General features: G+C 48.3%; 1 protein-coding gene across 1 annotated transcript in view; it reads left to right on the top strand.

Moving 5' to 3' along the window:
* Nucleotides 1-25,210, top strand: part of TTC3 (tetratricopeptide repeat domain 3) — a 198,987-nt gene that overhangs the window by 149,234 nt on the left and 24,543 nt on the right. The window contains 2 exon segments of the mRNA XM_075333306.1: nucleotides 5,170-5,309; nucleotides 9,515-9,583. Coding sequence (XP_075189421.1) covers nucleotides 5,170-5,309; nucleotides 9,515-9,583 — 209 coding nt within the window.

The raw sequence follows: 25,210 nt of genomic DNA, 5'->3' as shown, positions 1-25,210 counted from the left end.
GCCTAAGTAGAAGAGTCCTGCAGGCGGCGGTTGCCTCCATGTAGGGAAGGGCTGTTTTTACAGTCCAAACTTGAGGTATTAATTTACCCACCCAGGGACTGCTTTTGGACGTCCCAATCGTCTGGGTCTCCCAATGGAGCGCCGAAGAAGAAGGGAATTTTGTTACTTACCGTAAATTCCTTTTCTTCTAGCTCCAATTGGGAGACCCAGCACCCGCCCCTGTTTCCTTCGGGATTTTTGGTTTGTTCGGGTACACATGTTGTTCATGTTGAATGGTTTCAGTTCTCCGATGTTCCTTCGGATTGAATTTGTTTAACCAGTTATTGGCTTTCCTCCTTCTTGCTTTAGCACTAAAACTGAGCAGCCCGTGATCCCACGGGGGGTGTATAGGCAGAAGGGGAGGGGCCTTACACTTTTTAGTGTAATACTTTGTGTGGCCTCCGGAGGCAGTAGCTATACACCCAATCGTCTGGGTCTCCCAATTGGAGCTAGAAGAAAAGGAATTTACGGTAAGTAACAAAATTCCCTTCATTTATCGTTATTATTATTATTATTATTGTTGGTGTTATTGTTTTATTATTTTATTATTGATATTATTATTTATCATTATTATTATTATTATTGCTTATTATTGTTATTTATTATTAGTATTATTATTTTATTATTATTATTGGTGCTATGCATTTGAACTCTTTGCTCATTTAACGGGCTTGTCCTCACCATTAACCATTTTTCTGTCTTTACATGTACGTCTTCTATCAGGTACTGGCTAGCAATGGGCGGACCCATGGCTATTAGGGATCAGCGGGTCCAATTAGGTTTAAAAAATGAAAACCCAGATATCTGCCCGGACACTGGTCTCTATATAAGCATATGGCGACCTGAGTCGGTACTTTAAAATGGTGGTAGAAAGGATAGAGGGATTACAGCAGGCACATTATATGTGCCAGTCCTCCGCGTGGCTGTAATGCTGCTTCCGGGGCCGCTCATTATCCTTCATACATATGCACTGCTTCCCCCGCCCATCAGCAGCCCCAGCATCTTTGGTTGTAGTCAGACAGTGCCCCCACCCTGTGGGACTGCTTGCTATCGCAGGCGCTGTGTGTGTACCCATCGTGTAAAAATAAATAAAATTTGCTTAGGATCCCCCCATATTATGATACCCAGTACGGGTAAAGTATACAGCTTGCACTTATCTTCGCTGTGTATCAAAATGAGGGACTGCATGCTGCTTTTTTCTCATTTATTTTGCTGGGGGCTGGTATTCTTAGGCTGGGGAAACCCATGGTTATTGGAAATTCCCTTCCACCCCCTGGAACTTTACCCTGCTCATCCCCGACTGCCCCGGTGCGGTGGTGAGCGTCATAATATCAGGGGTTAATGACAGCTGACAGCTGCCACTAAGCCCTAGATTAATAATGGGAGGCATCTGAGACACCCTCCCCCCGTTACTAATTTATAAGTGAAAACAAATAAAACACAGAAAAAAATCCTTTATTTGAAATAAAATTATTTTTTTTTGGGGGAGTTAATTCTATGTTTTAAACATATTTAAACATTAAATATTATGATGTCTTGATTATATGATTACAGCATTTGCAAATTTGCATAATTTTTTTTTTTTATCTGTGAAAAGTAAGAAATTTGTAAATAATTAAAATTTAGGAGTTTGTATCTCCATTTCCCAAAACCCATAATATTATTTATTTTTTTTTCCCATCAACTGAGCATGTTTTTGTGTAACAAACTCTTATTGACAAACATTCTCATCTGCTTTTCTATTATTTTTTTTTATACCTATCTATCCATCTATCTATATATACAGTACAGTACAAAAGTTTGGACACACCTTCTCATTCAAAGAGTTTTCTTTATTTTCTCGTTCAAATGATTTTTATTAGGTTTTGTAGTTAACAAATCTTGAAATCATGCATTAGAAAATTTAAGGACATATAGATAGTAATAACAAGGTTTCATAACCAATTGATTTGAGTTTTCTTTATTTTCATGACTGAAAATTGTAGATTCACATTGAAGGCATCAAAACTATGAATTAACCCCTTAACGACCGCGGGCCGTAAAATTACGTCCTAGCGGTCATAACGTTACTGCCCGCGGTCTCCTGGCAGCAGCATGCTGCGATCGGCGCACATCTCAGCTGATTTTCACAGCTGAGATGTGTGCCTGCTAGGCACGAGCAGAATCGTTATCTGCTCGTGCCGTTTAACCCCTGTAATGGCGCTGTTAATATGTGACAGCGCCATTATAAACGCGATCGCGGTAAAGTTTTACTTACCGCCCGATACCGTAAGTCACGTGACATGATCACGTGACTTCCGATGGTTGTCATGGTAGCACAGGGTCATGTGATGACTCCTGTGCTAGACATGAACTACTTTTACTTTCGCTTTCCACGGAGGCCAGGGAAGCAGAAAGTGCACGTATCTGCGGTTTACAGCTGTGTAGCTGTGATCAGCAGATAGTGCAGAGCGATCGGATTGCTGATCGCAATAGCCCCCTAGGGGGACTAGTAAAATTAAAAAAAAAAAATTTTTAAAAAAATTAAAAAAAAAACAAAAAAACATAAGTTAAAATCACCCCCCTTTTCCCCATTGAAAATTAAAGGGTTAAAAAAATAAAAAATATACACACATTTGGTATCGCCGCGTTCAGAAACGCCCGATCTATCAAAATATAAAATCAATTAATCTGATCAGTAAACGGCGTAATGGCAAAAAAATTACAAACACCAAAATGACGTTTTTTGTCGCCACAACTTTTGCGCAAAATGCAATAACAGGCGATCAAAACGTAGCATTTGCGCAAAAATGGTACCGTTAAAAACGTCAGCTCGAGTCACAAAAAATAAGCCATCACTGAGCCATAGATCCCGAGAAATGAGAACACTACGGGTCACGGAATATGGCGTAAAACGTGCGCCACTTTTTTCAGACAAACTTCCGAATTTTTTTTAACCCCTTTATATAAAAGTAAACCTATACATGTTTGGTCTCTACGAACTCGCACTGACCTGAGGCATCACACCCACACATCAGTTTTACCATACAGTGAACACAGTGAATAAAATATCTCAAAAACAATAGTGCTATCGCACTTTTTTTGCAATTTTTCTGCATTTGGAATTTTTTTGCCATTTTCCAGTACACTATATGGTAAAATCTATGGTTTCATTGAAAAGTACAGCTCGTTCCGCAAAAAATGATTATATTGACTGATAAATAAAAAAGTTACGTCTCTTAGAAAAAGAATGGCGAAAAAAAAAACGGAAAGCGAAAACTCGGCCGGTCGTGAAGGGGTTAAAACATGTGGAATTAAATACTTAACAAAAAAGTGTGAAACAACTGAAAATATGTCTTATATTCTAGGTTCTTCAAAGTAGCCACCTTTTGCTTTGATTACTGCTTTGCACACTCTTGCCATTCCCTTGATGAGCTTCAAGAGGTAGTCACCGGAAATGGTTTTCACTTCACAGGTGTGCCCTGTCAGGTTTAATAAGTGGGATTTCTTGCCTTATAAATGGGGTTGGGGCCATCAGTTGTGTTGTGCAGAAGTCTGGTGGATACACAGCTGATAGTCCTACTGAATAGACTGTTAGAATTTGTATTATGGCAAGAAAAAAGCAGCTAAGTAAAGAAAAACGAGTGGCCATCATTACTTTAAGAAATGAAGGTCAGTCCGAAAAATTGGGAAAACTTTGAAAGTGTCCCCAAGTGCAGTGGCAAAAACCATCAAACTCTACAAAGAAACTGGCTCACATGAGGACCGCCCCAGGAAAGGCAGACCAAGAGTCACCTCTGCTGCGGAGGATAAGTTTATCCGAGTCACCAGCCTCAGAAATCGCAGGTTAACAGCAGCTTAGATTAGAGACCAGGTCAATGCCACACAGAGTTCTAGCAGCAGACACATCTCTAGAACAACTGTTAAGAGGAGACTTTGTGCAGCAGCCTTCATGGTAAAATAGCTGCTAGGAAACCACTGCTAAGGACAGGCAACAAGCAGAAGAGACTTGTTTGGGCTAAAGAACACAAGGAATGGATATTAGACCAGTGGAAATCTGTGCTTTGGTCTGATGAGTCCAAATTTGACATTTTTGGATCCAACCACCGTGTCTTTGTAGAAAAGGTGAACAGATGGACTCTACATGGCTGGTTCCCACTGTGAAGCATGCAGGAGGAGGTGTGATGGTGTGGGGGTGCTTTGCTGGTGACACTGTTGGGGATTTATTCAAAATTGAAGGCATACAGAACCAGCATAACTACCACAGCATCTTGCAGCGGCGTGCTATTCCATCCGGTTTGCCTTTAGTTGGACCATCATTTATTTTTCAACAGGACAATGACCCCAAACACCTCCAGGCTGTGTAAGAGCTATTTGACTAAGAAGGAGAGTGATGGGGTGCTACACCAGATGACCTGGCCTCCACAGTCACCAGACCTGAACCCAATCGAGATGGTTTGGGGTGAGCTGGACCGCAGAGTGAAGGCAAAAGGGCGAACAAGTGCTAAGCATCTCTGGGAACTCCTTCAAGACTGTTGAAAAACCATTTCCAGTGACTACCTCTCAAAGCTCATCAAGAGAATGCCAAGAGTGTGCAAAGCAGTAATCAAAGCAAAAGGTGGCTACTTTGAAGAACCTAGAATATAAGACATATTTTCAGTTGTTTCACACTTTTTTAAGTATTTCATTCCACATGTGTTTATTTATAGTTTTGATGCCTTCAATGTGAATCTACAATTTTCAGAGTCATGAAAATAAAGGAAACTCTTTGAATGAGAAGGTGTGTCCAAACTTTTGGTCTGTACTATATGTATGTATGTATGTATGTATATATATATATATATATATATATATATATATATATATATATATATATATATATATATATATATATATATATATATATATATATATATATATGGCGTGGAAGCCAAAAAAACTCAATTCTGGCGTTTTACTGATCTGCTTAATTTATATTTTGATAGATTTAACCTTTATGAACTTAACAATAACAAACATTAAATACTGATATTCGTGGTACTGGGTGCCACGCCGCGTTATAACCACATATATGAATATATGGGGGAGCGGGGGGGTTCGTATTTTCTTGCCTCTGTCTTACAGTAATGTTGGATACGATTCCCTCCCTAGATTACAAAGAAAGAACTGGTTTATTTTCAACAGCAATATGAAATCGAGGCAAAAAAATGGCAGCAGGAAAGGAAGGAAAATCAGGAGAAGCTGAAGGCTCTGAGGAGTAAGATAAAAATAGCGACCGAATCTAACAAGAGGTGAGCGACTCCATAGTAATACCTTGTGTTTCAGGTCAGGATGAGCTGCCTTTTTTTTCCTGCTGGGACTTTGTGCTTTCGTTTTTGCTGTCTTAACTGCTGCTGATCCGTGTTCCTGGCCCTACACCTCTTGTTTCTCCTCCGTCTTACCCCACTCTGAACCCCTTTTCATTAATGCACCTGACCCTCTACCTGCTGTGTGTGGGCTAATTAGGGATGGAAGTCTCCGATCACATTTGTGCTCAATTTTTGGCTCAGGATGTGTCTCTCAATCTCCCCCGTCCCCCCTTTTGCACAAGCTTCATGTGTACGTTATGCTTCTTTCACACGTTAGTGATTCTGGTATGTATGTGACAGTTTTTATACGTACCAGAATCACGGACATATGCAGGCCCATTAAAATCAATGGGTCTGCGCACACATCAGTGATTTTCCACTGGCCGTGTCTCAGTGCGGCGTACACGTGTGTTCGTGTGCTCAACACGAAGACCTGTCCGTTTTTTTCTGCCAACACTGATATCCCACGGACCACACTATGGTCTGATCTGAAAAACACATACATTGAAAACAAAAAGCATATTATACTCACTTTCTCCAGCGATGCTGTCTCCGGCCGCTGCTGGCTGCTGCTTCCTGCCCGGCTAATTACTGTCATGTATACTTATTTATGCACGGCACAGCCGACCCAGAAGTAGCTGCAGAGGGGAGACAGCGGCGGCCGGAGACCGCATCCGGGACAGTTCAGCACCACGGACAGCAGGACGTGGGGGCTCGGATCATGGATTGCACATGGACAACCCACATATGCCGCGAATCACGGTACACAGAGGGACATATGCGTTTTTTACACGTCAGTGAAAAATGTCTGTGTTTTTCACTGACATGTGAAACAGGCCTTATACTGTGGCTGAGCAGTGGTCACTTATTATTATTCAAATCACTGATTTTAGTTATGTACTTATCATTTGGGGGTTTTTTTTGTATTTTTTTCTGCACCACACCCTGTTTGTACAAACTGCAGCTACTGCGTTCTGATTCATATTACACATAACAGATTAGAATCTGAAGAAGAAATTAAGGAAGCCCTCCCATGAATATTTTTTTTTTCCATTCAATGTGTGTCGACGTGTATATAGTGTCATGTAAATATATTGTATACTCACCTACAGGACCATTCCTCTCCTCAGAGATGTCCCCACGCTTCACTCTCTAGGTCATTCTGTGTATGAGCCTCTTTTATAATGTAAACCTATGGGGCTCTGACACTTGTTTTGTCAAGTATTTAAAGAGGTCGGATACGGCTTTAAAGAAGTCAATTAATTTTATTATAATGATTCAGTGATTACAGAAAATAGGAAATGGTGTGATATTGCGTACACTTTTGCATAATATGAATCACAAAAGTACTTGCATTGCACATGACATAGAAAAATGTCACCAGGAGTAACACACATCATCTGTCCGGGAACATCATCTGTGAGAAGCAAAACAGCGAATACCGAGAAATTCCTGGGATCTACACTGTGGGGTCATGAGTTTCCCCTTTTAGTCCACAGGTTAACAGGCCTCTGACCTCGCTGAAATCTTCACCGGTTTAGATCTTATTTGAAAACAAATGCTCGCGTAACCAAGTGTTACACAAACTCGAACAGGTTACATTTGTCCAATATGATATCCCTCTTCTGAGTGGCCAACTCTTCAAATGTCAATCTACACCGGACAAATACGTCACCGAATGAGACATGCCAAAGGCTCCTGGTACCAGATGTTTTACCATACTATAAACATGTACATTCTCACTAAACATTCATAAAAGAACTATGTGGTACTGAGTGATACTATAAACATGTATTTTCTCACTAAACATTGATAAAAGAGCTATGACTCCATGTGTTTGGGAAAATTAGAGAAGAACAAGCTGATATAAAGTAAACTGTTATTAGAGGGTTTCTTAAAGACAGACTACTAATAAGGATTCATGGTGGCCACTAACATCCTAGCACTACAACGTTCCATAGACTTACATTGTAAAAGTCACTTCCAGGTTACGTAGAAGGCAGTTGACCTTGAAAAGTGGTCAAGTTTCCCATTGACTTTCATTATACTCTGTACATGAGTTCAGCCCATCCGAGAGTGGTGTGGTTGGACCCGTTTGTTAAACAGCTTCAAGGCCATGATTGGCTAAATAGTCGTTCTTCACGTGCACGAAAAAACTGTTTACATAAAACCTGTAAACCTTGTATTGGAATCAGAACAATAATGCCCAATAGGAGAAGTGAAAAGATGGCCTGGAGAAAACCAGGAGCCAATGAGGGAGATTATGGTGGACAAGATTGGGGGAAAAAAATTGCATGGGAGAAAAAATCCTGAGTGTTCAGTCATGTATCTGGTTATGCAGGTCTGCCCTATACTTCCTCTACGTTTCTTCCCCGCCTTGTTGCCTCTAATTGGAGGAGTTGTCCAACTCAACGTGAGGATGCTAGGAAGGACGGTCTTGTAGGGAGGTCTCTTCATTTCTTGAGTGGTGGAGAAATATCTAGAAGAGAACAGATGAAAAAACCCAATGGGATCTTCTACTTGCCGGCGGTCTGAACTAGCCTGTGGGACCAGGGGACACTTGAGATAATTTGTGTGCATCTTAGTTCCCAAACAGGTGGGAGCCCTGACAGGGAAGAATAAGCCAAAGAAGAAATGTTTTGTTGTTGCTGCTGTTGACAGGACAGATTTCATTTGTGAGACAAAGTAGAGATACTTACACACATGGGCGTTCTGCTGTGCGAGGTCCAACATCACAGTTGAAGGAACTCCGGAAAGGATGGCTTGGTGCAGGTTTATTGGCCCGGCAGTAACAGTCTTGATGACCCAAGGGGCAGCGAATTCTGAGCACAAAAAATAAATTGGCCTGCTGCTTCAGGCATAGACTAGGCTTCTCTCAAAGACACTAGATGGGTGGGTTTCTTGGCCGTGAGAGAGGAGGAAGCATCAAACCACTAAAAAAGATACAAATTGTCCATTCGAGCTTGTTTTTTGGAAGCGTCATCTGTGCAAGACTTACTCCTTGCTGGGCTCCTCGCTCGGTGTGGTTTGAGAAGCATCTCGCCTGACACCTGAAAAACACCATCTCTCCAGTTGAGCGAGCGATCCCTTACCTTACATTCAGGGACTAAATGACTACCCTGACTGGGGTGTCAATCATCTCTAGCTTGAGCGCCCGGTCACAGTCTAGGTACAATGCCAGGTTGGACTGCTTGTCCCATTACTGTGATTATTGATGGCAAGGGCAGATTAGAAGACATGGAGAGAAGACCATAAAATCACTCAAGGTCATTTGGCCCTCAATCATGATCTGCTTTGTAGTTCCGGAATAGCTGGTGGAGCAGACTCGCTCTGAGCTGTGAACACATTATCAGGGCGTAGTCCGCAAGGGTAGACTCTCCATAATGGTGGTTAAAGTTGGGACCGTTTGGAAGAGGGTAACTGCCCGTATGGGGGAGGGGTGCGCTGTTATCATAGGTGTAAGCAAAATTCTGACAAGGTGTGGTCGGCCGGGCTGGTGTGGAAATGGGTACTGGACTCTGCTGTGTACAGCGATTGTTCTAGAGAGCTAGACGGACTACCCTGTCCTTGGATGGAGTCCTGGCCGTGGACGATTATGTTGGCTGTAGCAGTTTGAGCAGAGGAAGATGTCTGCGCTGTTTCTGCATTAATCAAGCCACCAAAGTGCAGAAGGAAGATGGCGGTGCCCAGGAAGAAGGGAAGGTATTGTGCAAAGGCTGATTTTATGAGAGGAGACCCCACTCACAAGAGCAGGCACATGGTCGAAAGTGTAGCTGAGATCTGAAGAATGGTGCTCAGTCAGAGAGATGAAAATGGGCTTTGGTGGGAACAGCCTAACTTATCATGGCTTCTGTTGGTGCCACGAGACATACATGCTCCCTGTTGACTATATTATAAGGGTCTGATCTATTTGATGAAAGATTACGCAATTTATTTATTTTTTTTACTGAAATCTACCTTCATGATGCATAATATGAGCAGAACTTCAGCCACGAAATAAAACGGCGACAATTTATTTTATGCATATCCATAAAAGAGGGGATAAAGGATTCCTCACCTGGGCTGGTATTTCAGTTGGGATCAGAGATAAGCTGTTTTATTTCAAGTAATATTTAATATTTCTCCTAAAATTTTACATTTTCTTACAGACATTCCAAAGGTGTAGAAGAGAAGAAGAAACAGTATGAAGTCTACATAGAGGAGTTTGCAAAGATTCAGTAAGTGCAGGAGGCGAAATGCTGCCCCCTATTGGGAAGAGCAGGAAATTTTCTCAAAGGGTTGTTACTGAGATAATCTGACACCCTGAGATCAGCAAATTAAGGGTTGAGATGGAAAGAGAGCATTCAGCCAAGGCGTATTGGCACCATAAGTCCCCATCTTACTAGAAGCTTTTACTTTAAGTTACTTTATGAAGAAAGCAGTGATGTTGGAAAGCGCGAGCCGTGTGTGTACAGTTGTATAACATAAAATATTTGGCCAGTGACCAAAATAAATGTTTGTGATTTGGGCCCTGCAGGCCACTAATTTGGATTTAAAGGGAATGTGTCAACAGGTTTTTGCTATCCCATCTCAGAGCAGTATGATCTAGGCAAAGAGGCCCTGAGTTCAATGATGTATCATTTAGATTAGTGGCTGCAGCTATTCTAACACACTGAAAGATTTGAGATTTTGTATGTAGCAGAACTCTGAAAGCTGACCCCCCCTCACACCAGCCTTTAAGTGCACATTTCCATAGACATAAGCTGCTAATTACAGAGGGGGGGTGGAGTTGGACTATAAAGCTGGTGTCACACTAAACGACAGCGACAACGACGTCGCTGTTACGTCACCATTTTCGGTGACGTAACAGCGACCTTGTAAGTCGCTGTTATGATCGCTGCTTAGCTGTCAAACACAGCAGAAGCAGCGATCATAACGTCGCTGTGCTACATGTTCAGAGAGCAGGGAGCCGCGCTTAGCGCTGGCTCCTTGCTCTCCTGCAGCACACATCGGGTTAATTAACCCGATGTGTGCTGCAGCTACATGTCACAGTTCAGAGAGCAGGGAGCCGCGCTTAGCGCTGGCTCCTTGCTCTCCTGCAGCACACATCGGGTTAATTAACCCGATGTGTGCTGCAGCTACATGTCACAGTTCAGAGAGCAGGGAGCCGCGCTTAGCGCTGGCTCCTTGCTCTCCTGCAGCACACATCGGGTTAATTACCCGATGCATACTGCAGCCACATGTCACAGTGCAGGAGCCGGCGCTGGCAGCAAGAGCGGAGGCTGGTAACCAGCGTAAACATCGGGTAACTAGGGAAAGGTCTTCCCTTGGTTACCCGATGTTTACGCTGGTTACAGCTTACCGCAGCTGCCAGTGCCGGCTCCTGCTCGCTTCATTTCGTCGCTCTCTCGCTGTCACACACAGCGATGTGTGTGTCACAGCGGGAGAGTGACGACCAAAAAATGAAGCTGGACATTCAGCAACGACCGGCGACCTCACAGCAGGGGCCAGGTCGTTGCTGGATGTCACACACAGCGACAGCGACGGGACGTCGCTGCAACGTCACAGAAAATGGTGACGTAGCAGCGACGTCGTTGTCGTCGTCGTTATGTGTGACACCAGCTTAACTCATGTGCTGTTGAGATCCACTAATGATAAAGATAAGAGGCTTAAGCTAACATTACAGGTAAACAAAAAAAAAATAAATAAGAATAAGATAACAGATGCAGGGCTGAAGTCTCGGTTTTAACACTTGCAACATGCTGTCTTCAGGTTACATTGCAGAAATCCGCTGAGAGTCCCTTTTTAAAATGAAGCTGACTTTCAGGTTTAATTTAAGGGAACCGGTCACCACTTTTTTGTGTATAAGCTGCGGCCACCAAAACCGGGCTCTTATACAGTTAGGTCCAGAAATATTTGGACAGTGACACAATTTTCGCGAGTTGGGCTCTGCATGCCACCACATTGGATTTGAAATGAAACCTCTACAACAGAATTCAAGTGCAGATTGTAACGTTTAATTTGAAGGTTTGAACAAAAATATCTGATAGAAATTGTAGGAATTGTACACATTTCTTTACAAACACTCCACATTTTAGGAGGTCAAAAGTAATTGGACAAATAAACCAAACCCAAACAAAATATTTTTATTTTCAATATTTTGTTGCAAATCCTTTGGAGGCAATCACTGCCTTAAGTCTAGAACCCATGGACATCACCAAACGCTGGGTTTCCTCCTTCTTAATGCTATGCCAGGCCTTTACAGCCGCAGCCTTCAGGTCTTCCTTGTTTGTGGGTCTTTCCGTCTTAAGTCTGGATTTGAGCAAGTGAAATGCATGCTCAATTGGGTTAAATCTGGTGATTGACTTGGCCATTGCAGAATGTTCCACTTTTTCTTTGTCGCTCCATTGGGAGACCCAGACAATTGGGTGTATAGCTTCTGCCTCCGGAGGCCACACAAAGTATTACACTCAAAAGTGTAACCCCTCCCCTCTGCCTATACACCCTCCCGTGCCTCACGGGCTCCTCAGTTTTATGCTTTGTGTGGAAGGAGGCACACATCCACTCATGCATTCCCATTTTAGTCAGCAGCAGCTGCTGATGTTATCGGTTGGAAGAAAAGAGGGCTACCACGGGGCCCCCGGCATGCTCCCTTCTCACCCCACTACGCCGGCGGTGCTGTTAAGGTTGAGGTACCCATTGCGGGTACGACGGCCGGAGCCTCATGCCGTATTTCCTTCACCATCCCTTGGGGGCTCTGGGAGAAGTGGGATCCTGAGCGGTCATCCAGGTACTGGGACCGTGCTTCCTCCGCAGCCCCTGTGTGGAATCTGCCGGACCGGAGTATTTTCTTCATCAGGGACCGGGCCCTGCATCTGTCAGGTACTCTGTGTCCCCATGGGGACGGTTTATGGAGCGCCTGGCACCCGGACGCTGCAAGGGCTGCTAGGCCGTGAAAGCCGGGGGACTTCCGCGCCGACCGCGCCTGTTTGTCGGCCGCGGTCATAAATTTAGTCCCCGGCTTCAGTTGCGGCCTACTTGCAAATCTCGCCCCCGGACCTGTCTGTCAGGGTAGGGGCGGGACAGCCGACCGGACGCTGCCTGGGACACACAGCGGCTGCTGATCCGTGAAAGCCGGGGGACGTCCGCGCCGACCGCGCCTGCTTGTCGGCCGCGGTCATAAATTTAGTCCCCGGCTTCAGTTGCGGCCTACTGGCAAGACTCCCGCCCCCGGACCTGTCTGTCAGGGTAGGGGCGGGACAGCCGTCCTGACGTCGGCAGTGAGGGCCGGAGCATCCTGTATGCTTCCTCCCCCCTCTTTGATCACAATAGGGACCCCAGATTCCCGCACTTTTTCCTGGTGCCGCCCACCGCTCCACTCCCCCTCTGAGAGCTCCAGCAGCCATTTTTTTCAGACATTCTGCGCTGGAGAATCATCAGGAAAGAGCTCTTCACCGCTGGGAGACCTGGAGCAGGGAATCTGGAGGACACACGCCGCTTTTTGGCGGTCGGTAAGCCACACCGGTCATCCGGTGCTGGTCCCCCTGGGTTGCCTGAATAGATACGTATTATATATCTTTATATATATATATATATATATATATATATATATATATATATATATATATATATATATATATATCTCTGTTCGGCCGGGCTGTATACTCTTCCCTTATACCCTCTGTGATCACTCTCCTGGGACACAACAGCATGTCGTCCACAAGGAGCAAGAGCGCTAAGGCGCAGGGTTTCTTTGCGACCTGTACCTCTTCTGGGGCTATGTTGCCTGCGGGTTCCACCTACCCTCACTGTGAGCAATGCTCGACCCCTGTTACACTGACTCAGCCGGAGCCGCGACCACTTGTGGGCCCCTCGGCTCAGGTAGACCCCCATGCTACCACTGTCCAGGCGGCAGGGACAGAGTTTGCAGTTTTTGCTGAGAAGCTCTCTGAGTCACTTTCACAATCCATGGTTAAGTCTATGGACAAATGGTCTGCCAAGCTGCTAGAAGCCTTGCAGTCCAGACCGGTCCTTACACAGACCCAGGACACTGTTGGATCGGCGCCTCCAGGTCCCTCTCGGTCCACGCCGCAGCGCGCTCCCGGGGTGGGCTCTAGGTTTCACGTGGAGGACTCCTCCACGGACCACAGCCCCAGACCAGCTAAGCGGGCCCGCTTGGAATCCTCAGCTTCATCACGCTGCTCAGGTTCCCGGCTGGAGGACTCGCTGGAGGACGAGGCGGAGGTCGCAGCTCAGGGCTCTGACCATGACGTTGCCCTCAACCTTGATACACCTGAAGGGGACGCCTTAGTAAATGATCTTATCTCGTCCATCAACCAGGTGTTAGATCTATCTCCCCCGCCTCCACCTATAGAGGAGTCGGCTTCTCAGCAGGAGAAACACCAGTTTCGGTTCCCCAAACGTACACGGAGTGCGTTTTTCGACCACTCTAACTTCAAGGATGCTGTCCAGAAACCCAGAGCGGTTCCGGACAAGCGCTTAACTAAGCGCCTTGCTGACACACGTTACCCCTTCCCCTCTGACGTAGTTAAGGGTTGGGCTCAGTGTCCCAAGGTGGATCCTCTAGTCTCGGCTAGATCTGTGGTATCGGTTGCAGATGGCTCATCGCTAAAAGATGCCACTGACAGGCAGATAGAGCTCCTGGTGAAATCCATCTATGAAGCCACGGGCGCGTCCTTTGCCCCGGCTTTTGCAGCCGTGTGGGCACTCCAAGCTATCTCGGCTTGTCTAACCGAGATTAATGCGGTCACACGTACTTCTGCTCCGCAGGTTGCGTCTTTGACTTCTCAGGCGTCGGCGTTTTCTTCATACGCCATGAATGCAGTCCTAGACTCTGCTAGCCGTACAGCGGTGGCATCCGCTAATTCTGTGGCAGTCCGCAGAGCCATGTGGCTGCGCGAATGGAAGGCAGACTCGGCTTCCAAGAGATTCCTAACCGGTTTGCCGTTTTCTGGCGACCGATTGTTTGGAGAACGATTGGATGAGATTATTAAAGAATCCAAGGGAAAGGACTCCTCCTTACTCCAGTCCAGACCGAAGCGACCTCAGCAACGTAAGATACAATCGAGGTTTCGGTCCTTTCGCCCCTCCGCCAAGTCCCAATCCTCTTCGTCCAATAGGCCGGAGAAAGGTCAGAGGAACTCCTACGCGTGGCGGTCTAAGTCACGCCCCCAAAAGGCTGCCGGAGGCACTGCCTCCAAGGCGGCCTCCTCATGATTCTTGGCATCCCCGAACCGCATCCTCAGTCGGTGGCAGGCTCTCCCGCTTTTGCGACACCTGGTGGCCACATGTTCAAGACCGATGGGTGAGAGACATTCTGTCTCACGGTTACAGGATAGAGTTCACCTCTCGTCCTCCAACTCGTTTCTTCACAACCTCCCCCCCCCCCCTGCTCGGGCCGACGCACTTCTTCAGGCAGTGGCCGCTCTGAAGACAAAAGGAGTTGTGATTCCCGTCCCCCCTCAGGAACAGGGGCGCGGCTTTTACTCCAACTTGTTCGTGGTGCCAAAGAAGGACGGTTCATTCCGTCCCGTTCTGGACCTCAAACTGCTCAACAGACATGTGAGAACCAGACGGTTCAGGATGGAATCTCTCCGCTCGGTCATCGCTTCGATGTCACAGGGAGACTTTCTCGCATCGATCGACATCAAAGATGCTTATCTCCATGTGCCGATCGCACCCGAACATCAACGCTTCTTGCGTTTCGCCATAGGGGACGAACACCTTCAGTTCGTGGCATTGCCTTTCGGCTTGGCGACAGCCCCACGGGTTTGCACCAAAGTCATGGCATCCGTTGTGGCGGTCCTACACTCCCAAGGCCACTCGGTGATTCCCTACTTAGACGATCTCCTAGTCAGGGCACCGTCTCGGGAAGCATGTCAACACAGCCTTACCGTCGCTCTGGAGACTCTCCAGCAGTTCGGGTGGATCATCAACTTTCCAAAATCCAAGTTGACACCGACCCAGTCATTGACCTACCTCGGGATGGAGTTTCATACCCAGTCAGCGGTAGTCAAGCTACCACTGGACAAACAGCTTTCTCTGCAAGCAGGGGTGCAATCTCTTCTTCAGAGTCAGTCACACCCATTGAGGCGCCTCATGCACTTCCTAGGGAAGATGGTGGCAGCAATGGAGGCAGTGCCCTTCGCGCAATTTCATCTACGCCCACTCCAATGGGACATTCTCCACAAGTGGGACAAGAGATCGACTTCCCTCGACAAGAATGTCTCTCTTTCCCTGGCAACCAAGACGTCTCTTCAGTGGTGGCTTCTTCCCACTTCTCTATCGCAGGGAAAATCCTTCCTGCCCCCAACCTGGGCTGTGGTCACCACGGACGCGAGCCTGTCAGGGTGGGGAGCAGTGTTTCTCCACCACAGGGCTCAGGGGACCTGGACTCCGAGGTAGTCTTCCCTTCAGATCAATGTTCTGGAGATAAGGGCAGTGTATCTAGCCCTATTGGCGTTCCATCAGTGGCTGGAGGACAGGCAGATCCGTATCCAGTCGGACAACGCCACTGCAGTCGCCTACATCAATCACCAGGGCGGCACTCGCAGTCGTCAAGCCTTCCAGGAAGTACGGCGAATTCTGCAGTGGGTGGAAGCCACAGCATCCACCATCTCCGCAGTTCACATACCGGGAGTAGAAAACTGGGAAGCAGATTTTCTCAGTCGTCAGGGCATGGACGCGGGGGAATAGTCTCTGCACCCAGAGGTGTTTCGAGAGATCTGTCGCCGCTGGGGAACGCCGGACGTCGATCTCATGGCGTCACGGCACAACAACAAGGTCCCAGCATTCATGGCACGATCTCAGGATCACAGAGCTCTGGCGGCGGATGCATTAGTACAGGATTGGTCGCAGTTTCAACTGCCTTATGTGTTTCTTCCTCTGGCGATGTTACCCAGAGTATTACGCAAGATCAGGTCCGACTGCCGCCGCGCCATTCTCGTCGCTCCAGACTGGCCGAGAAGGTCGTGGTACCCGGATCTGTGGCATCTCACGGTGGGTCAACCGTGGGCCCTTCCAGACCGCACAGACTTGCTGTCACAAGGGCCGTTTTTCCATCTGAATTCTGCGGCCCTCAACCTGACTGTGTGGCCATTGAGTCCTGGCTCCTAGCATCGTCAGGGTTATCTCAGGATGTCATTGCCACTATGAGACAAGCCGGGAAACCGACGTCCGCCAAGATCTATTACAGGACTTGGCGGATATTCTTGTCCTGGTGCTCTGTGAATGGGTTTACTCCCTGGCCTTTTGCCTTACCCATTTTTCTTTCCTTCCTTCAATCTGGAATGGACAAAGGTTTGTCACTAAGCTCTCTCAAGGGACAAGTATCGGCGCTCTCAGTATTTTTTCAAAGGCGCCTGGCCAGGCTCCCGCAGGTCCGCACGTTCCTGCAAGGAGTATGCCACATAGTCCCACCTTACAAGCGCCCACTAGAGCCCTGGGACCTTAACAGGGTGCTAACGGCTCTTCAGAAACCACCTTTCGAGCCGCTGCGAGATGTCTCCTTATCACGCCTTTCGCAGAAGGTGGCATTTCTAGTGGCAGTCACATCACTCTGAAGAGTGTCGGATCTTGCAGCGCTGTCATGCAAAGCCCCCTTCCTGGTTTTTCACCAGGATAAGGTGGTTCTGCGTCCTGTTCCGGAATTTCTCCCTAAGGTGGTATCTCCTTTTCATCTCAATCAGGATATCACCTTACCTTCTTTTTGCCCTAATCCAATTCACCAATGTGAAAAGGATTTGCACTCATTAGATCTAGTGAGAGCACTCCGGTACTACGTGTCTCGCACAGCGCCCCTGCGCCGTTCAGATGCACTCTTTGTACTTGTCGCCGGTCAGCGTAAGGGTTCGCAGGCTTCCAAGTCAACCTTGGCTCGGTGGATCAAGGAACCGATTCTTGAAGCTTACCGTTCTTCGGGGCTTCCGCTTCCTTCGGGGCTGAAAGCCCATTCTACAAGAGCCGTGGGTGCGTCCTGGGCATTGCGGCACCGGGCGACGGCTCAGCAGGTGTGTCAGGCAGCTACCTGGTCTAGCCTGCACACTTTCACGTAACACTATCAGGTGCATACCTATGCTTCGGCAGATGCCAGTCTAGGTAGGCGAGTCCTTCAGGCGGCGGTTGCCCACCTGTAAGAGGGAGCCGTGTCGGCTCTATTTATCGAGGTATTCTTTTACCCACCCAGGGACTGCTCTTGGACGTCCCAATTGTCTGGGTCTCCCAATGGAGCGACAAAGAAGAAGGGAATTTTGTTTACTTACCGTAAATTCCTTTTCTTCTAGCTCCAATTGGGAGACCCAGCACCCGCCCCTGTTCCCTTCGGGCTTGTTGTTCTGTTGTGTACACATGTTGTTCATGTTCAATTGTTTCTTTGGTTCATGGTTTTCAGTTCTCCGAACATCCTTCGGATTGAATTTACCTTAGACCAATTTATAAGTTTCCTCCTTCCTGCTCTTGCACCAAAACTGAGGAGCCCGTGAGGCACGGGAGGGTGTATAGGCAGAGGGGAGGGGTTACACTTTTGAGTGTAATACTTTGTGTGGCCTCCGGAGGCAGAAGCTATACACCCAATTGTCTGGGTCTCCCAATTGGAGCTAGAAGAAAACGAATTTACGGTAAGTAAACAAAATTCCCTTCTTTGCACTCATGAACTCCTGGGTAGCTTTGGCTGTATGCTTGGGGTCATTGTCCATCTGTACTATGAAGCGCCGTCCAATCAACTTTGCGGCATTTGGCTGAATCTGGGCTGAAAGTATATCCCGGTACACTTCAGAATTCATCCGGCTACTCTTGTCTGCTGTTATGTCATCAATAAACACAAGTGACCCAGTGCCATTGAAAGCCATGCATACCCATGCCATCACGTTGCCTCCACCATGTTTTACAGAGGATGTGGTGTGCCTTGGATCATGTGCCGTTCCCTTTTCTTCTCCAAACTTTTTTCTTCCCATCATTCTGGTACAGGTTGATCTTTGTCTCATCTGTCCATAGAATACTTTTCCAGAACTGAGCTGGCTTCATGAGGTGTTTTTCAGCAAATTTAACTCTGGCCTGTCTATTTTTGGAATTGATGAATGGTTTGCATCTAGATGTGAACCCTTTGTATTTACTTTCATGGAGTCTTCTCTTTACTGTTGACTTAGAGACAGATACACCTACTTCACTGAGAGTGTTCTGGACTTCAGTTGATGTTGTGAACGGGTTCTTCTTCACCAAAGAAAGTATGCGGCGATCATCCACCACTGTTGTCATCCGTTGACGCCCAGGCCTTTTTGAGTTCCCAAGCTCACCAGTCAATTCCTTTTTTCTCAGAATGTACCAGACTGTTGATTTTGCTACTCCAAGCATGTCTGCTATCGCTCTGATGGATTTTTTCTTTTTTTTCAGCCTCAGGATGTTCTGCTTCACCTCAATTGAGAGTTCCTTAGACCGCATGTTGTCTGGTCACAGCAACAGCTTCCAAATGCAAAACCACACACCTGTAATCAACCCCAGACCTTTTAACTACTTCATTGATTACAGGTTAACGAGGGAGACGCATTCAGAGTTAATTGCAGCCCTTAGAGTCCCTTGTCCAATTACTTTTGGTCCCTTGAAAAAGAGGAGGCTATGCATTACAGGGCTATGATTCCTAAACCCTTTCTCCGATTTGGATGTGAAAACTCTCATTTCTTTGTCGCTCCATTGGGAGACCCAGACAATTGGGTGTATAGCTTCTGCCTCCGGAGGCCACACAAAGTATTACACTTTAAAAATGTAACCCCTCCCCTCTGCCTATACACCCTCCCGTGCATCACGGGCTCCTCAGTTTTATGCTTTGTGTGGAAGGAGGCACACATCCACTCATGCATTCTCATTTTAGTTATATCGGTTGGAAGAAAAGCGGGCCCCCACGGGGCCCCCGGCATGTTCCCTTCTCACCCCACTACGTCGGCGGTGCTGTTAAGGTTGAGGTACCCATTGCGGGTACAAAGGCCGGAGCCTCATGCCGTTTTTCCTTCACCATCCCTTAGCGGCTCTGGGAGAAGTGGGATCCTGACCGGTCATCCATTTACTGGGACCGGGCTCCCTCCGCAGCCCCTGTGGGAATCTGCCGGACAGGAGTCTATTCATCCTCAGGGACCGGGCCCTGCATCTATAAGGTACTCTGTGTTCCCATGGGGACTGTGCATGGAGCGCCTTTTTCCCGGACGCTGCAGCAGCTGCTGATTTGTGAAGACCGGCGGACTTCCGCGCCGACCGCGCCTGCTTGTCGGCCGCGGTCTTAAATTTAGTCCCCGGCTTCATCGCGGCCTAGTAGAAAAACTCCCGCCCCGGGCCTGTCTGTCAGGGGTAAGGGCGGGACGGCCGACCTGACGTCGGATGTGAGGGCCGGAGCATCCTGTATGTTTCCTCCCCCCTCACTGATCACTGTGGGGACCCCAGATTCCCGCACTTTCCTAGCGCCGCCCACGGCTCCACTCCTCCCCTGAGAGCTCCGGCAGCCATTTTTCTGCCATTCTGCCGGTGGAGGATTATCAAGGAAGAGCTCTGCAGCTCTGGGAGACCTAAGGCAGGGAATCTGGAGGACACACACTCCGCTTTTTAGCGGTCGGTAAGCCACATCGGTAGTCACCCGGTGCTGGTCCCCCTAGGGTGCCGGAATAGATACGTATTCTGTATATATATATTTCTGTTCGGCCGGGCTGTATACCCTTTCCCATATACCCTCAGTGATCACTCTCCTAGGAGACAACAGCATGTCGTCCACAAGGAGCAAGGGCGCTAAGGCACAGGGTTTTTTTGCGTCCTGTACCTCTTGTGCGGCTATGTTACCTGCGGGTTCCACCTACCCTCACTGTGAGCAATGCTCGACCCCTGTTTCGCTTGCTCAGCCGGAGCCTCGGTCACTAGTGGGCCCCTCGGCTCAGGTAGACCCCCCTGCTCCCCCTGTCCAGGCGGCAGGGACAGAGTTTGCAGTTTTTGCTGAGAAACTCTCTGAGTCACTTTCACAATCCATGGCTCAGTCTATGGACAAATGGTCTGCCAAGCTGCTAGAAGCCTTGCAGTCCAGACCGGTCCTTACACAGGCCCCGGGCCCTGTTGGTTCGTCGCCTCCAGGTACCTCTCGGTCCGCGTCGCAGCGCGCTCCCGGGGGGGACCCTAGGCCTCACGTGGAGAACTCCTGCACGGACCACAGTCCCAGACCGGCTAAGCGGGCTCGCTGGGAATCTTCCCCGACTTCTTCACGCTGCTCGGGGTCCCACCTTGATGACTCTCTGGAGGACGAGGCGGACGGCGCAGCTCAGGGCTCTGACCCTGACGTCGCCCTCAACCTTGATACACCTGAAGGGCACGCCTTAGTAAATTATCTTATCTCGTCCATCAACCAGGTGTTAGATCTATCTCCACCGCCTCCACCTATAGAGGAGTCGGCTTCTCAGCAGGAGAAACACCAGTTTCGGTTCCCCAAACGTACACGGAGTGCGTTTTTCGATCACTCTAACTTCAGAGATGCTGTCCAGAAGCCCAGAGCGGTTCCGGACAAGCGCTTTACTAAGCGCCTTACTGACACACGTTACCCCTTCCCCTCTGACGTTGTTAAGGGTTGGGCTCAATGTCCCAAGGTGGATCCTCCAGTCTCTAGATTGGCGGCTAGATCTGTGGTATCGGTTGCAGATGGCTCATCGCTAAAAGATGCCACTGACAGGCAGATAGAGCTCCTGGTGAAATCCATCTATGAAGCCACGGGCGCGTCTTTTGCCCCGGCTTTTGCAGCCGTGTGGGCACTCCAAGCTATCTCAGCTTGTCTGGCTGAGATTAATGCGGTCACACGTACTTCTGCTCCGCAGGTTGCGTCTTTGACTTCTCAGGCGTCGGCATTTTCTTCCTACGCCATGAACGCAGTCCTAGACTCTGCTAGCCGTACAGCGGTGGCATCCGCTAATTCAGTGGCAGTCCGCAGGGCCATGTGGCTGCGAGAATGGAAGGCCGACTCGGCTTCCAAGAGGTTCTTAACCGGTTTGCCGTTTGCTGGCGACCGATTGTTTCTCGAACGATTGGATGAGATTATTAAGGAATCCAAGGGAAAGGACTCCTCCTTACCCCAGTCCAAACCGAAGAGACCTCAGCAACGGAAAATACAATCGAGGTTTCGGTCCTTTCGTCCCTCCGCCAAGTCCCAATCCTCTTCGTCCAACAGGCCGGAGAAAGGCCAGAGGAACTCCTATGCGTGGCGGTCTAAGTCACGACCCCAAAAAGCCGCAGGAGGCACTGCCTCCAAGGCGGCCTCCTCATGACTCTTGGCATCCCCGAACTGCATCCTCGGTCGGTGGCAGGCTCTCCCGCTTTTGCGACGCCTGGTGGCCACATGTTCAAGACCGATGGGTGAGAGACATTCTGTCTCACGGTTACAGGATAGAGTTCAGCTCTCGTCCTCCGACTCGTTTCTTCAGAACCTCTCCGCCCCCCGCTCGGGCCGACGCACTTTTTCAGGCAGTGGATGCTCTGAAGGCAGAAGGAGTTGTGATTCCCGTTCCCCCTCAGGAACTTGGTCGCTGCTTTTACTCCAACTTGTTCGTGGTGCCCAAGAAGGACGGATCATTCCGTCCCGTTCTGGACCTCAAACTACTCAACAGACATGTGAGCACCAGACGGTTTCAGATGGAATCTCTCCGCTCGGTCATCGCATCGATGTCACAAGGAGACTTCCTAGCATCGATCGACATCAAGGATGCTTATCTCCACGTGCCGATCGCACCCGAACATCAACGCTTCTTGCGTTTCGCCATCTGGGACGAACACCTTCAGTTCGTGGCATTGCCTTTCGGCCTGGCGACAGCCCCACGGGTTTGCACCAAAGTCATGGCATCCGTCGTGGCGGTCCTACACTCTCAGTGCCACTCGGTGATTCCCTACTTAGACGATCTCCTAGTCAGGGCACCTTCTCGGGAGGAGTGTCAACACAGCCTTACCATCGCTCTGGAGACTCTCCAGCAGTTCGGGTGGATCATCAACTTCCCAACGTGTTTCGAGAGATCTGTCGCCGCTGGGGAACGCCGGACGTCGATCTCATGGCGTCACGGCACAACAACAAAGTCCCGGCATTCATGGCACGGTCTCAAGATCACAGAGCTCTGGCGGCGGACGCATTAGTTCAGGATTGGTCGCAGTTTCGACTGCCTTATGTATTTCCTCCCCTGGCGATGCTGCCCAGAGTGTCACGCAAGATCAGGTCCGACTGTCGTCGCGCCATTCTCGTCGCTCCAGATTGGCCGAGGCGGTCGTGGTACCCGGATCTGTGGCATCTCACGGTGGGTCAGCCGTGGGCGCTTCCAGACCGCCCAGACTTGCTGTCACAAGGGCCGTTTTTCCATCTGAATTCTGCGGCCCTCAACCTGACTGTGTGGCCATTGAGTCCTGGCTCCTAGCGTCTTCAGGGTTATTTCAGGATGTCATTGCCACTATGAGACAGGCCAGGAAACCAACTTCCGCAAAGATCTATTACAGGTCTTGGCGGATCTTCTTGTCCTGGTGCTCTGATAATGGTTTTGCTCCCTGGCCTTTTGCCTTACCCATTTTTCTTTCATTCCTTCAATCCGGAATGGACAAGGGTTTGTCACTCGGCTCTCTCAAGGGACAAGTATCGGCGATCTCAGTATTTTTTCAAAAGCGTCTGGCCAGGCTTCCGCAGGTCCGCACGTTCCTGCAGGGAGTTTGCCACATAGTCCCACCTTACAAGCGCCTGCTGGAACCCTGGGACCTTAACAGGGTGCTAACGGCTCTTCAGAAACCACCTTTCGAGCCGCTGCGGGATGTCTCTTTATCACGTTTTTCGCAAAAGGTGGCATTTCTAGTGGCAGTTACATCACTCCGAAAAGTGTCGGAGCTTGCAGCGCTGTCATGCAAATCCCCCTTCCTGGTTTTTCACCAGGATAAGGTGGTTCTGCGTCCTGTCCCGGAATTTCTCCCTAAGGTGGTATCTCCTTTTCATCTCAATCAGGATATCTCCTTACCTTCATTTTGCCCTAATCCAATTCACCAATGTGAAAAGGATTTGCACTCATTAGATCTAGTGAGAGCACTCCGGTTCTACGTGTCTCGCACGGCGCCCCTGCGCCGTTCAGATGCGCTCTTTGTCCTTGTCGCTGGCCGGCGTAAGGGATCGCAGGCTTCCAAGTCAACCTTGGCTCGGTGGATCAAGGAACCGATTCTTGAAGCTTACCGTTCTGCGGGGCTTCCACTTCCTTCGGGGCTGAAAGCCCATTCTACCAGAGCCGTGGGTGCGTCCTGGGCATTGCGACACCGGGCTACGGCTCAGCAGGTGTGTTAGGCAGCTACCTGGTCTAGTCTGCACACCTTCACAAAACACTATCAGGTGCATACCTATGCTTCGGCAGACGCCAGTCTAGGTAGGCGAGTCCTTCAGGCGCCGGTTGCCCACCTGTAAGAGGGAGTCGTGTCGGCTCTTTTTATCGAGGTATTCTTTTACCCACCCAGGGACTGCTTTTGGACGTCCCAATTGTCTGGGTCTCCCAATGGAGCGACAAAGAAGAAGGGAATTTTGTTTACTTACCGTAAATTCCTTTTCTTCTAGCTCCTATTGGGAGACCCAGCACCCGCCCCTGTTCCCTTCGGGCTGGTTGTTCTTTTGTGTACACATTTTGTTCATGTTGAATTGTTCTTTTGGTTCATGGTTTTCAGTTCTCCGAACATCCTTCGGATTGAATTTACCTTAGACCAATTTATAAGTTTCCTCCTTCCTGCTTTTGCACCAAAACTGAGGAGCCCGTGAGGCACGGGAGGGTGTATAGGCAGAGGGGAGGGGTTACACTTTTGAGTGTAATACTTTGTGTGGCCTCCGGAGGCAGAAGCTATACACCCAATTGTCTGGGTCTCCCATTAGGAGCTAGAAGAAAAGGAATTTACGGTAAGTAAACAAAATTCCCTTCATTGCAGCTGGGAGTGTGCACTTTCAGCCCATATATATATATAATTGTATTTCTGAACATGTTTTTGTAAACAGCTAAAATAACAAAACTTGTGTCACTGTCCAAATATTTGTGGACCTAACTGTATACAGCATTCTAACATGCTGTATATAAGATCCCAGGCCGCTGTGACAACTTAAAAAACCCTTTATAATACTTACCTAACGGTCGCTCTGAGGTGGATGAGGGCCTAATGGGCGTCTCCGTTGTCCGGTGCCGGCGCCGCCTCTTTCGGCCATCTTCGTCCTACTTCTTCTCTAGCCGCGGTGCATGATGGGTCCGACGTCATACATACTCACCGGCATTCAGGTCCTGAGCAGGGCAGATCAAAGTATTGTAGTGCGCCTGCGCAGGACCGGTGAGTGTGGCTGACGTAACCGCGTCATGCACACAGGCTTCAGAAAGAGGACAAAGATGGCCGAATGGGGAGGCGCCCGCACCGGACAACAGAGACGCCCATTAGGCCTTCATCCACCGCAGCGTGACCGTTAGGTAAAAAAGTGTTGTTTTTTTTTATGTTCTCACAGCGGCCTGGACTCTTATATACAGCATGTTAGAATGCTGTATATAAGAGCTCACTGATGGTGGCTGCAGCTTATAGGCCAAAAAAATGGTGACAGGTTCCCTTTAAAGAAGTTGAACATAAATTTCCTGAAATTATTAGGAATTGCGGCCATTTTTCTACAAATCCTCCTCATTTCAGGGGCTTAAAAGTAATTGGACACATTTTCTTTACCAAAAATGAAATGTTCATTTTTTTTTTTTTTTTTTTTCTTCATGTTACAATCTTAAAGCCTCTAACATCTTAACAAAATAAAAGAACATTTTACACATGGTGCGGATGTAAAGGAGACTTTACGTAAATGTTAGTTATTA

Source organism: Anomaloglossus baeobatrachus, chromosome 2, assembly GCF_048569485.1.
Source record: "Anomaloglossus baeobatrachus isolate aAnoBae1 chromosome 2, aAnoBae1.hap1, whole genome shotgun sequence".
In the NCBI taxonomy this organism is placed as follows: domain Eukaryota; kingdom Metazoa; phylum Chordata; class Amphibia; order Anura; family Aromobatidae; genus Anomaloglossus; species Anomaloglossus baeobatrachus.
Note: the sequence above shows the minus strand (reverse complement) of the source record. Positions and strands in the feature narration are given on the sequence as shown.